This window comes from Mustelus asterias, unplaced genomic scaffold (genome assembly GCF_964213995.1).
Source record: "Mustelus asterias unplaced genomic scaffold, sMusAst1.hap1.1 HAP1_SCAFFOLD_47, whole genome shotgun sequence".
NCBI lineage: Eukaryota > Metazoa > Chordata > Chondrichthyes > Carcharhiniformes > Triakidae > Mustelus > Mustelus asterias.
The window spans coordinates 2243611-2256553 of record NW_027590122.1 but is presented as its reverse complement, the minus strand read 5'-3'; the positions used below and the strand labels follow the sequence as shown (position 1 = coordinate 2256553).

Sequence of the window (12943 nt, the reverse complement as noted above, 5' to 3'; positions counted from 1 at the left end):
CACAAAGGCAGGTTGTGAAATTGAGCTGAATGAACCTGGTAATTTGTGGGGACAGCACGAGGAAAAAGTGACCATGAAAACGGCTGGATTGTCAAAAAACCCAATTGATTTCCTAATGTCCTTCAGGGAAGGGAACCTGCCATCCAGTCTGGGCACTATGGGAAAAGACAGAGAGAAATAGGAGAGATCGGGAATGAAGGAGAGGGATTTTATACATCTACAACTCAATGAGAACATTGATAGAATCTCCCAAACCCTCAACCTCCACCACCTCGAAGGACCAAGATAGCAGGTAAATGTGAGCATCATCAACTCCAAGTTCCCCTCCAACTCATATCCTGACTTGTCTGATATCCAGTACTAAAAAACAGAAATTTCTTTCCAAAAATACTGGGAAGTCTGAACCCATTGTGTTCAGTCCCCACTACAAACTCCACTCCCTCACCAGCAACTCTATCCCTCTTCCTGGCAATTGGCTGAAGCTGAATCGGCTGTTCACAATCCTGGTGAAATATTTCACTCTAGGATGAGCTTCCAGCCACATATCCACATCATCATCAAGACTGCGTATTTCCACCTTCATTCATAGAAATCCTACAGTGTGAGGAGGCCATTCGGACCATCAAGCCTGACAACAATCCCACCCAGGCCCAATCATCCCCATTTATCCTACGTATTTACCCTGTTAATCCTGCTGATGCCAAGGGTTAATTTATCGTGGCCAATCCGTCTAACCGGCACATCTTTGGACTGTGGAAGGAAACCGGAACACCCGGAGGAAACCCACACAGACACGGGGAGAATGTAGAAACTCTGCACAGACAACGACCTGAGGCTGGAATTCAGCCCGGGTCCCTGGCGCTGTTAGGCAGCTGCACTAACCACTGTGCCACCGGGACACATGTCGTGCCATCGCCCGACTCCAGCTCAGTCTCAGCTCATCTGGAACTCTCACCCATTCCATTGCGATGTCACACCCTCACCCATTCCATTGTGACCTCACACCCTCACCTATTCCATTGTGATGTCACACACTCACCCATTCCATTGTGACCTCACACTCCGACCCATTCCATTGTGACGTCACACTCTCACCCATTCCATTGTAACGTCACACTCCCACCCATTCCATTGTGACATCACAGTCTCACCCATTCCATTGTGACATCACACCCTCCCCATTCCATTGTGACGTCAGGGCTTCCCTCTCCGATCACAATCCCTGCCGGCCTCCCACATGCAGCCTCAATGGCGGCAGTCAGCCCGGGTCTAACACTACAAGCTGCCGCTCCATTTGGTACAAAGCGGGGGACCGGGAAGTTCATTTCCGGGGTTTGGATTTGAACAACATGTTTACAAAGTCTCTCCACCCACCCGCCACATTTATCATTCCCCGCACGCCGCCCTCTACCTTGTATTGATCTCGCTTCCAAATTAAAACCGTCCGTCCGTCGCCATTACCCGCACTGCGCATGCTTCAGGTCCCGCCCTTCATTCACTCCGATTGGCTGGAGGACCAGCCGCTCCCGCTCGGTCCTCCACCCCCGCCCCCTCTTCCTATTGGCCCGGAGCTGCCGTCAATCAGCCCCCGGGCATTGTGATGTGGAGCATGCGCAGTGTGTGTATGCAGCCGGTGAGTAAGTGCCGGGTGAGCGGGAAGGATGGCGTCGGAGGGAAAGGTTTAGAAATCAATGGTGTCGGCCACAAAAACCAGAACAGAGGCGGTCGTGTTAAATATCAAGCGGGTGAGTAACGTCTGAGTGCGGAAGGGTGCTGGAGCCTGGTGGGTGTGTGCCGATGTTTCAGATAATCCTCGATAGAGGCCTCAATCCCGGAATGAGAAGCACCCGGTTCCACGGTTGAAAGACCCGGATACCGACCGCCATCTTTGTAGGGGGCAATGTGTAGAAAAGCGCATGCGTAGCGCCATCTTTATCAGTAGCAGTGCAGCAGCGCGCGTGCGCAGTGCTCCCTTCAGCAGGAGGACTGAGTGATGGATTTTGGAAACTCTTTTACAAGGGGATGGTTTACACACAGCAAACTCAAATCAAGAGAATTATTTGTCTCTTCTGAATGGAATTAGCAGTTAGAATGTTTGTTGATCTATCTAATACTGGGAACCATGAACACACAAACTTCTTATTGTGTTCTCTACCTGAAGGCTGGTCTGACCAAAGTGTCAGGATCTCCGCCATGGGTCGGGCAAAGAGGCAGAACCCAAATCCACCCCAGCCAGAATGGGGATTGAACCCCGTGCTGTCGGCACCAATCTCATCCACACCGGCCAGCTAGACCCCACAAGGAACCAGGCTACAGTGGCAACAGAAACTTTTATATCCGCTACCCGTGGAGCCATGGATAGTGATGGGAGAGGCTCCAAATTGTTTCCATCATATGACTGACCAGGAATCTCTCCTGCTCTTATTGTCTATCATTGGTGTATGTTCGAAGGGCAGCATGGTGGCACAGTGGTTAGCACTGCTGCCTCACAGCGCCAGGGATCCAGGTTCGATTCCTGGCCCGGGTCACTGTCTGTGTGGAGTTTGCACATTCTCAGTGTGTCTGCGTGGCTTTCCTCTGGGTGCTCTGGTTTCCTCCCACAGTCCAAAGATGTGCAAGTTAGGTGCATTGGCCATGCTAAATTGCCCTTTAGTATCAGGGGGACTAGTCTGGGTCAATGCCTGGGGATAGAGCAAGGGCGGGATTGTGGTCGGTGCAGACACGATGGGCCGAATGGCCTCTTTCTGCACTGTAGTGATTCTATGAATGATTTACAGTTTGGCCACATTATGAACACACCTTCCTCGGCCATGTACTCTGAGTGGGACTGGAAACCAGAGCTTCTGACTCAGAAGAAGGGTCACTCCCCACTGCACCACATCTTCACAGTGCACAATCCAGACTAATAAATCCAACAGGAAAACAGGAGACATTTCTTTTCACAAACAGTTGTTAAAATGTGGAACTGACTGGAAGTAGTTGAGACAGATAACTTAGATTTTTTCAAAAGGAAACTAGATGAGAATGAGAGAAAAGAGAAGCTGAAAGGCTGAGATGAGGTTAGCAGAATGGGAGGAGACTCGTGTGGAGTAGAAACTCCGTACAGACTAGATTGCCCGAATGGCCTGTTTGTGTATTATATAGTCTATGTAATTCTTTGTGAAATTATTTTGCAGGGTAATGGAAGAGGAGGATTTGCAGTCAGGAAAAACAAACCAAACTTTGTGTCACAATTGGAAAGTCAATTCATCAGGATGTGAAGATTTGTACACCTGAAGGGACTTAATTGACTGTCTCAGCAGGAAGCTGGTGAGAGTCTGTAAACCTGCTCTTCCTGTGGGAAGGGATTGATACAGTTGGTAAACATGCTGACACGACAGCGAACTCGCCATAGTGAGAGTCCGTTCATCTGCTCCGTGTGTGGAAAGAAGTTCATGTGTTCGTCCAACCTGCTGGCTCACCAACTCGATCACATTGATGAGGACCCTCTTCAAAGCTCTGACTCTGGGGACAGCGTTGAGACGCCTGAGGAACAGGCCCAACACCAGCTCCTTCACACTGACGAGAGACCGTTCAGTTGCTCCCACTGCGGGAAGAGGTTCAGCCAGTCCTCCCGCCTTGCAGAGCACCAGCTCCTTCACACACACGAGAGACCGTTCAGCTGCTCTCACTGTGGGGAGTCATTCAGCGACTCAGTGCATCTCACTGAGCACCAACAAGTTCACACCAAGGACAGGCCATTCAGCTGCTCCCAGTGTGGGAAGAGATTCACTCAGTCCTCCCACTGCACTGAGCACCAGCTCATTCATTCTGATGAGAGAAGTTTTAAATGCTCAGAGTGTGAGAAGACCTTTAAAACGAACAATAGTCTCCTGAGACACCAGTGCACTCACAGTGGGGAGAGGCCGTTCCCGTGCTCTGTGTGTGGGAAGAGATTCAATTGTTCATTCCATCTTCTGAGGCACAAACTTGTTCACACGGGGGAGAAACCATTCACCTGCTCCGAGTGTGGGAATGGATACACTCGCTCATCTCACCTTGTGATTCACCAACGAATTCACACCGGAGAAAGGCCGTTCACCTGCTCCGAGTGTGGGAGGGGATTCACTCGTTCAACGCACCTTGTGATGCACAAGCGGATTCACATTGGGGAGAGGCCATTCTCTTGCTCTGTGTGTGGGAAGAGATTCACTCAGTCATCCGCCCTGCGCACACACAAGCGAGTTCACACCGGGGAGAGGCCGTTCACCTGCTTCGTGTGTGGGAAGAGTTTCCCTCGTTTGTCCCATGTTGTGATACATGAGCGGGTTCACACCGGGGAGAGGCCGTACATTTGTCATGTGTGCGGGAGGGCCTTTACTTGTTTACACCACGTGCAGAAACACCAGCTTGTTCACACCGGGGAGAAGGCCTTCATCTGCTCCGTGTGTGGGAAGCGTTTCCCTGAGTCCTCCAGCCTCCAGAGACATGAACGCATCCACACTGGGGAGAAGCCCTTCACCTGCTGTGTGTGTGGGAAGGGATTTGTTCAGTCGTTCGACCTGGTTAAACACCGGCGAGTTCACACCAGGAAGAAGCTGCTCACCTGCTCTGTGTGTGAGAAGAGATTTACTCGGACATCCCGCCTGCTGAAACACCAGAAACTTCACATCTTACCGACAAAGCTGGACTCTGCTGTTGCTGCTGAGAATCACACCCAGGACTGAACCTTTTCTCCTTTCTAACTCGAGATTATTTCAGTCTCAAACCTTCCGTTACTCTCATGGACAAGTCCCAGCTCCCCATACCTACCAGAGTGTCTCTCCCAGCCTCGAGATCCAGGGAAGGTTTCGGTAACATTCCTGGGATCAATGAACACAAAACACAGTTTGTGAATCACTTTCAGCTACTGGGCTCAGTGTGTGTCTCACAGGATCTCACTCACCTTCTGTATGTGAATGGAATGTCATGTCTGCAAACCGGGTTTAAACTGAATTTGATGTGATTTATTATAGTCACATGTATTAGTATTGTTTCTTGAACGCTATACAGACAAAGCATACCGTACATAGAGTACATAGGGGGAAAGGAATGATTTGATTTATTGTCACATGTATTGGGATACAGTGAAAAGTATTGTTTCTTGTGAACTATGCAGACAAAACATCCTGTTCATAAAGTACAAAGGGGAGACGGAAAGAAGATGTAGAATGTAATATTACAGTCATAGCTCGGGTGTAGAGAAAGATCAGCTTAATATGTGATAGGACCATTCAAAAGTCTGATGGCAGCAGGGAAAAAGCTGTTCTTGACTCGGTTGGTCCATGACCTCAGACTTTTATATCTTTTTCCTGGTGGAAGAGAGAATGTTCAGGGTGCGTGGGGTCCTTGATTATGCTGGCTGCTTTTCTGAGGCAGCGGGAAGTGTAGACAGAGTCAATGGATGGGAGGCTGGTTTGCGTGATGGACTGGGCTACATTCCCAACTCTTTGTGGTTTCTTGCGGTCTTGGGAAGAGCAGGAGCCATACCAAGCTGTGATATAACCAGGAAGAATGCTTTCTATGGTGCATCTGTAAAAGTTGATGAGAGTCGTAGCCTTTTAGATCAGAGTTGAGGAGAAGAGAGTTCTGAATCAACTGTATTATCTCTGTTCTCCAGATCGAATGACTATTTTAAAAATGTAATGGTATTTTATTCAAGAAACACACTCACAGCCCAAAGACTTAACTGCTGTGTAACTTACGTCAAAGATTCATAAAATTAAAGATACAACAATGGAAATATGTGACAATCCTGTAATAACAATAAACAAATTGATCAGGTAACAGGAAAGTGGTGGACATGATATTGAAAGAAGGAACATTGAATTAAAGTTACAGACCAATACACCATTCCTATGTTACAGGCTCTGAAATGCATATAAATGTTATCATTTCAGTACTTCGTTGAGCACTGGAACCATGTGAGGAATTACTCTGTCTGTATTATTGCAGCGCAGTTAATAAAGTCAGTAAAAGACAATCCGTTGTTGGGAATTTGATTATCTGGTGTTTGAAACCACAAGGTTCAATATTTAGAGTCAACAAGATGAACAAGGAAATACATCAGGGCCCAAAACTCCAGCTGGATATTCACAGGAGAAAGTCTGTTTAATACCTCAAGTGGACAGAAGAAAGATCTCAACTAAAAACCCTCCAATCATTTGTAAACATGTTTCAAATGCTGAGAGATTTCAACAGTGAGTTTCCATCACATTGAAGCCAATGGAAGGTGAGAGATGGTTAAAGGTTCCAGACAGAAATGTAACTTGATGTTTCCATTGCCTTACATTGGTAGATTCAGGAATTCACACTAACATTTTAAATCTGTACTTTTTCCAGACTGGAAACTTAAACCTGCCGTTTCACTCAGTCAGGAACAGATCCCAGCTTTACACCAATCTCTGATTTGACAGCATGTTTCCAGCATTTACTGTTGTTCTTCCTGACTCTAAATACAATTGTAGAGGAGCTTTTGTTCCATGTCTAGGAGCTCTGAACCATTAAAGAGAGCGACTGAGACGTATTTCTTACACACCTCGGGATTAACCCACATGTTCAATCCGAACTGCAGCATTCGCCAAATCCAACTCCTGCACTCATTTGTGAACTCACTGGTGTCTCAGTCGGTTGGATGATGGAGTGAGTCTCTTTCCCACACACAGAGCAGGCGAATGCACCCTCCTCAGTGTGAACTTGCTCATACGGCAGCAGCTCAGATGAGTCAGCAAATTCCTTCCCTCACCTGGAGCATCTGAACAGCCTCTCCCCGAATGAACTTGCTGGTGTGCCGACAGACTGGATAACTGAGTAAATCCATCTCCACACATGGAGAAGGTGAAAGTTCTCTCCTCAGTGTGACCGTATTGATCATTTCCCAGTTGAAACGGGTAAATGAATCACATCCCTCAATCCCCATATGTCCATGCTTTCTCCATGGTGCTGGTGTCCTTGTGTCTCTTCAGGTTGGATGATCAGTCAAAGCTTCATCCACACACACAACACGTATTCAGTCTCTCCTCGCTGTGAATGCTGCGATGTATTTTCAGGCTGTGTAACCGGTTAAAGCTCTTTCCACACTCAGTGCACTGGAACACTCTCACTCGGGTGTGTCTGTGTCTCGGTGCTTTCCCAGTCACACTGATATTTGAAATAGGGCGGCACGGTAGCACAGTGGTTAGCACTGCTGCTTCACAGCTTCAGGGACCTGGGTTCGATTCCCGGCTTGGGTCACTGTCTGTGTGGAGTTTGCACATTCTCCTCGTGTCTGCGTGGGTTTCCTCCGGGTGCTCTGGTTTCCTCCCTCAGTCTAAAGATGTGCGGGTTAGGTTGATTGGTCATGCTAAAAATTGTCCCTTAGAGTCCTGAGATGTGTAGGTTAGAGGGATTAGCGGGTAAATATGTGGGGGTAGGGCCTGGGTGGGATTGTGGTCGGTGCAGAGTCGATGGGCCGAATGGCCTCCTTCTGCACTGTCGGGTTTCTATGAAATCTTTTCCCACAGACAGAACAAACAAACATTTCTCCTTCCACATTGAAAGGTCAATGATATTCAGGTCCTGATGGATCGAGTGATTCTGTTCGATCTCAATGTGATGTTTGGCTATAAGTTCCCTCCCTGTAAATCATCCCCTGGGAATAGTGCTCACAAGAATCATCAATAACCAGCCTCTTGTGCTGTTTGGGTTTCTGTTTCTCTTCCTGTACAATGTAACCCTGCCCTCATGTTCTACAGACATCCATTTCCCAAACACTGATCTGCTCGAGGGGGTTCCACCAACCCAAATGTCTGCCTCTGTACCACGGTTAAATTCACGGCTGGGTGGCCTTGGAAAGGGAGCACGTGGTGTCCACTGCCACTTCAAGCCTTCCATGACTGGTGGGCACTTGTGGGGTGTGGGCTGCATCATCAATTCCGGCCCCCCAGTAATGACATTTTAGTCTCATTAGTTACCTTTCACCCTCATTCTGTTTCATGTCACAGAATCATAGAATCCGTACAGTGCATGAGGCCATTCGGCCCATCGAGTCTGCACCGACCACAATCCCACTCAAGCCCTATTCCCGTAACCCCACATATTTACTCTCCTAATCCCCCTGACACTAGGGTCAATTTAGCATAGCCAATCAACCTAACCTGCACATCTTGGGACTGTGGGAGGAAACCAGAACACGCGGAGGAAACCCACGCAGACACAGGGAGAACATGCAAACTCCACACAGACAGTGACCCAAGGCCAGAACTGAACCCAGGTCCCTGGCGCTGTGAGGCAGCAGTGCTAACCACTGTGCTGCCCATTTACTTTTGGTTTATATTAAACAACATTTTAATTAATTTTGATACATTTTCTTTGAAGTTCTGTCTTTTTGTTACAATGATGTTTTGAGGAGATTTCACTTGTTAATTAGTTTATTTGTTTTACTGGTATAAAAAACAGAACACAGATCAGAGACCTCACTGACTTCAGCCTAAAGTGGAACCACAGGAAGAGGAGACTCCACAAACATCCCTATTCTCAATGATGGGTCCAGCACATCAAGACTGGGTTTTGTGTTTACTGAGGCCGAGTGTGTTATCACTACCTTCACTGATTCCCCAGGTTAGGAGAGATGTTGTGGAAGGTCTGGGTCCAAGGGAATAGCTGAAGGTCCGCAACTGAAATGATCCAGACAGTGAGAAAGGAGAAAAAAAATACTCACAAATGGAGCAGTCAGTAACAGGATATCGAATAATCTCCTCTTATCCTGGAGAAATAAAGGACACGACGGTGTGTCTGAAATAATATTAGTTCATTTGACACGCATCGGAATACTAAACTGCAGCAAGTAATGGAGATTATTAACATCAGCATGAAGAAACTCCAGCTCTCAGGCTGAACATGTTTCAGGCTGGGATGTGATTAATCTGGAATTAAAAGTCTACTGATGACCATGAAACCATTGACGATTGTCGGAAAAACCCATCTGGTTCACTAATGTCCTTCAGGGAAGGAAATCTGCCGCCCTTACCTGGTCTGGCCTACATGTGATTCCAGAGCCACTGCAATGTGGTTGACTCTGAGATGGCCTCTGAAATGGAGGGGAATTAGGGATGGGCGATAAATGCTCGGCCCAGTCAGCGACCCTCACGTCCTGTAAGATGAATTTTTAAAGATAACAGCAGAATCCAAATCCTTCCATCATTTGTGAACTTTCTGGTGTCTCAAAAGGTGGGATGAGTGGATGAAGGTCTTCCCACAGTCAGAGCAAAGGAATGGCCTCTCCCCAGTGTGAACTCGCTGGTGTGTCAGAAGATTGGCTGAATGAATGAATCCTTTTCCACACGTGGAGCAGGTGAACGACCTCTTCCCAGTGTGAACTCGCTGGTGTTTCTGGAGGCTGGATGACAGAGTGAATCCTGTCCCACACACTGTACATCTGAATGGCCTCTCCCCATTGTGAACTCGCTGGTGTGTCAGCAGGTCAGTTGTGGTTCTGTAGGTCTTCTCACACTCAGAGCATTTGAAAAGTCTTTTATCCGTGTGAACCAGTTGGTGTTTAGCGAGGTGGGATGATCGTGCAAATGCCTTCTCACACACAGCGCAGGTGAATGGCCTCTCCCCAGTGTGAACCCGCTGGTGTATCAGCAATTCACTTGTGGTTTTATAACTCTTCTCACATTCAGTACATTTGAAAGGTCTGTTATCAGTGTGAACCAGACGATGTGTAGTGATGTAGGATAATCGCGTGAATCCCTTCCCACACACAGAGCAGGTGAATGGCCTCTCCCCAGTGTGAGTGCGTTCATGTTCAATGAGGTTCTGTGATCGTATGAACCCCCTCCCACAGTGAGAGCAACTGAACTGTCTCTCAGTGTGAACAACCTGGTGCGTGACCAGGTCCTCCGAGCTTTTAAAGTTGCTTTCACAGTCCGAGCGGTTTAACAGCCTCTCATCAAGGTGAACTTGCTGGTGTGAAAGCAGGTGGGATGACTGAATGAATCCCTTCCCACACATGGAGCAGGTGAATGGTCTCTCCCCAGTGTGACTTCGTTGATGATTTTTAAGCTGGGAAGGGTAACTGAACCCCTTAGCGCAATATGCACATTTCCACTGTTTCTCCATGGTGCTGGTGTCCTTGTGTCTCTCCAGGTTGGATGATCAGTTGACGCCTCATCCACACACAGAACACGTGATGTTTTCTCTTGGCTGTGACTGTTGTGATGTTTTTTTCAGGCTGTGTAACTGGTTAAAGCTCTTTCCACACTCAGTTCACTGGAACACTCTCACTCGGGTGTGTGTGTGTGTGTCTCGGTGCTTTTCCAGTCACACTGATGTTTGCAAAACAAACAAACATTTCTGCTTCCACATTCAAAGGTCGATGATAATCAGGTTCTGATGAATGGAACAATTTTGTTGTATTTTTGTGTGATGTTGTGTTTGAGTTTCACATTTGCAAAACTTCCTCTTCTAATAACCTGTAAAAGGAGTTTACAAAAATTATCATTGTAACATGATAGAAATTCAGAACAGATACTTAATTTCTTATTGAATATTCTTTTCCCTTGTTTGTTTCCTCAAATATGTGGTCCAAACAAACTAAAAGAAGAAAAAGATCAGCAACAAAGTACCAACAAGAAGAAAGGTTAGCTTCCTAATGAACCAGAATGTTGTTTCCAATGTCTTGAAGTTACTTGAAGTTACCCTGCGATGCTCATCAGTTGTGGAAGGTAGCAAGTGTATCAGTGGACACCACATGCTCCCTCTCCAGGAGAGACTGCAAGGATATGCGACATCCACCCAATTGCTATGGACACTGCTCATTCAGCTTCAACAAATTGTTGTTTGAATCTGGCCCAAGAGCAGGTCCAGGAGAAGATACTCTGATCTTGGTTAAGCTGCATTTGGAGTATTGCATTCATTCCTGGCCACCATACTACCAGAAGGACCTGGAAGCTTTGGAGAGAGTGCAAAGAAGGTTCACCACGATGTTGCCTGGTCTCGAGGATGTTGGCGAGGAGGGGTTGAATAGGATTTTTTGCTGGAAAGACAGAGGCTGACAGGAGACCTGATAGAGGTCTACAAAATTCTGAGAGGCATAGACAGGGTGGATAGTCAGAGGTTTTGTTCTTCGGGTGTAATTATCAATTACAAGGGGCACAGGTTCAAGATGAGAAGGGGAATGTTTAAGGGAGATGTGCAGTGGAAGTTTTTCACACAGAGCGGTAGGTGCCTGGAACGTGCTGCCAAATAGGTGGTGGAAGCAGGCACATGAGCAAAATTTAACAGGAATCTGGATGGGTACTTGAATAGGGAGGAATTAGAAATTATCGCTCGACTATTAATCCAGAAACTCAGCTAATGTTCTGGGGACCCGCGTTCAAATCCTGCCACGGCAGGTGGTGGAATTTGAATTCAACAAAAAATATCTGGAATTAAGAATCTACTGATGACCATGAAACCATTGTCGACTGTCGGAAAAAATCCATCTGGTTCACTGATGTCTTTTAGGGAAGGAAACCTGCCATCCTTTTCTGGTCAGGCCTACATGTGACTCCAGAGCCACAGCAATGTGGTTGACTCTCAACTGCCCTCTGAACAAGGGCAACTAGGGATGGGCAAATAATGCTGGCCAGCCAGCGACATCCATGTCCCATAAATTAATTTTTAAAAATCCCACCCAGGGCCAATTCCCGCAACCGCACACATTTACTTTACTAATTCTCCTGACACTCGGGTCAATTTAACATAGCCAATCAGCCTAACCCGCACATCTTTGGACTGTGGGAGGAAACTGGAGCACCCGGAAGAAACCCACACAGACACGGAGAGAATGTGGAAACTCCACACAGAAAGTGACCCAAGGCCAGAATTAAACCTGGGACCCTGGAGCTCCAAGGCAGCAGTGCTAACCACTGTGCCACCGTGCTGCCCAGAGGGATACAGACCGAGCAAGGGCAGAAGGTTTTTTGTAAATTAGGATATCATGATTGGCATGGACTTGGAGGACCAAAGGGCCTGTTCCTGTGCTCTACTTTTCTTTGTTCTCCCCAACTTCCCCCCACACAGCCAAAGATTAGGAGATTGGGGCTAAAGTGTTAACAAAGGTTGAGGAGCAGCTCCTTCAGGTAACTATACAGGACTGCAACATCTCACACTGAATATAGAATCCCTACAGTGCAGAATGTGCCATTTGACCCATTGAGTATGCACCGACTCTCTGACAGAGCATCTTAGCCAGGTGTTCTTCCTCACCCTATCCTGGTAACCTCACAATTTCCCATCTAACCTGCACATCTTGGGACACTAAGAGGCAATTTAACATGGGCAATCCATATCTTTGGGCTATAATATAATATTAATATAATGTAAACATGGCCCATGGACTCCTTTAGGCTGCAAACATTAGCTGCAGCCTGGGAGTGGGTGAAGCTGTTTAAATCTGATGGTACCCCGGGCACTAGGACCCAGTTGGGAACAGAGACCCTGAAGCCCCGTCCTCTCTGTTACGTCACCTGAACGAGGACGCATGCGCACTCCTCGGCTTCGAATCAAGATGGCGGCCAGTAACCGGGGCCTCGTTTAGGGAAAAAGACCCGGAGCTGCAAACGCGGCACCTTCAGGTTCGTAAAGGGGGTTAGAGCATTCACCCAGTGTTTACAAACTCTCCCCAACCAGAATCGCCTCCGTTACTCACTCCGGGTTTCCGCATCCTTACCGACTGCCTGTTAACCAAAGAAACGTCTTTGTCTCAGGAGACATCACTCATACTGCGCATGCTCCAACTGGATGAGCATTGGGCCTGCGCACTCCACTCCTGCAGTGGAGAAAGGGGACTTTCAGCACCGCGGGGAATGCTGGGTATAAAGCCCGCCATTGACAATCACAATGAGTGAATAGTGATTATTTTTGCTGTGTTGTGGAGATTGTGGCGGGTGGGGAAACCGAT

General features: G+C 47.4%; 1 protein-coding gene across 1 annotated transcript in view; it reads left to right on the top strand.

Moving 5' to 3' along the window:
• LOC144483141 (uncharacterized) overlaps window positions 1-4884 on the top strand; it is a 34473-nt gene extending 29589 nt beyond the window's left edge. Inside the window, exon 2 of the mRNA XM_078201930.1 lies at window positions 3569-4884. Coding sequence (XP_078058056.1) covers window positions 3569-4706 — 1138 coding nt within the window. The 3' untranslated portion in view covers window positions 4707-4884. The remainder of the gene's footprint in view (window positions 1-3568) is intronic.
• Window positions 4885-12943: the final 8059 nt, after the last annotated feature.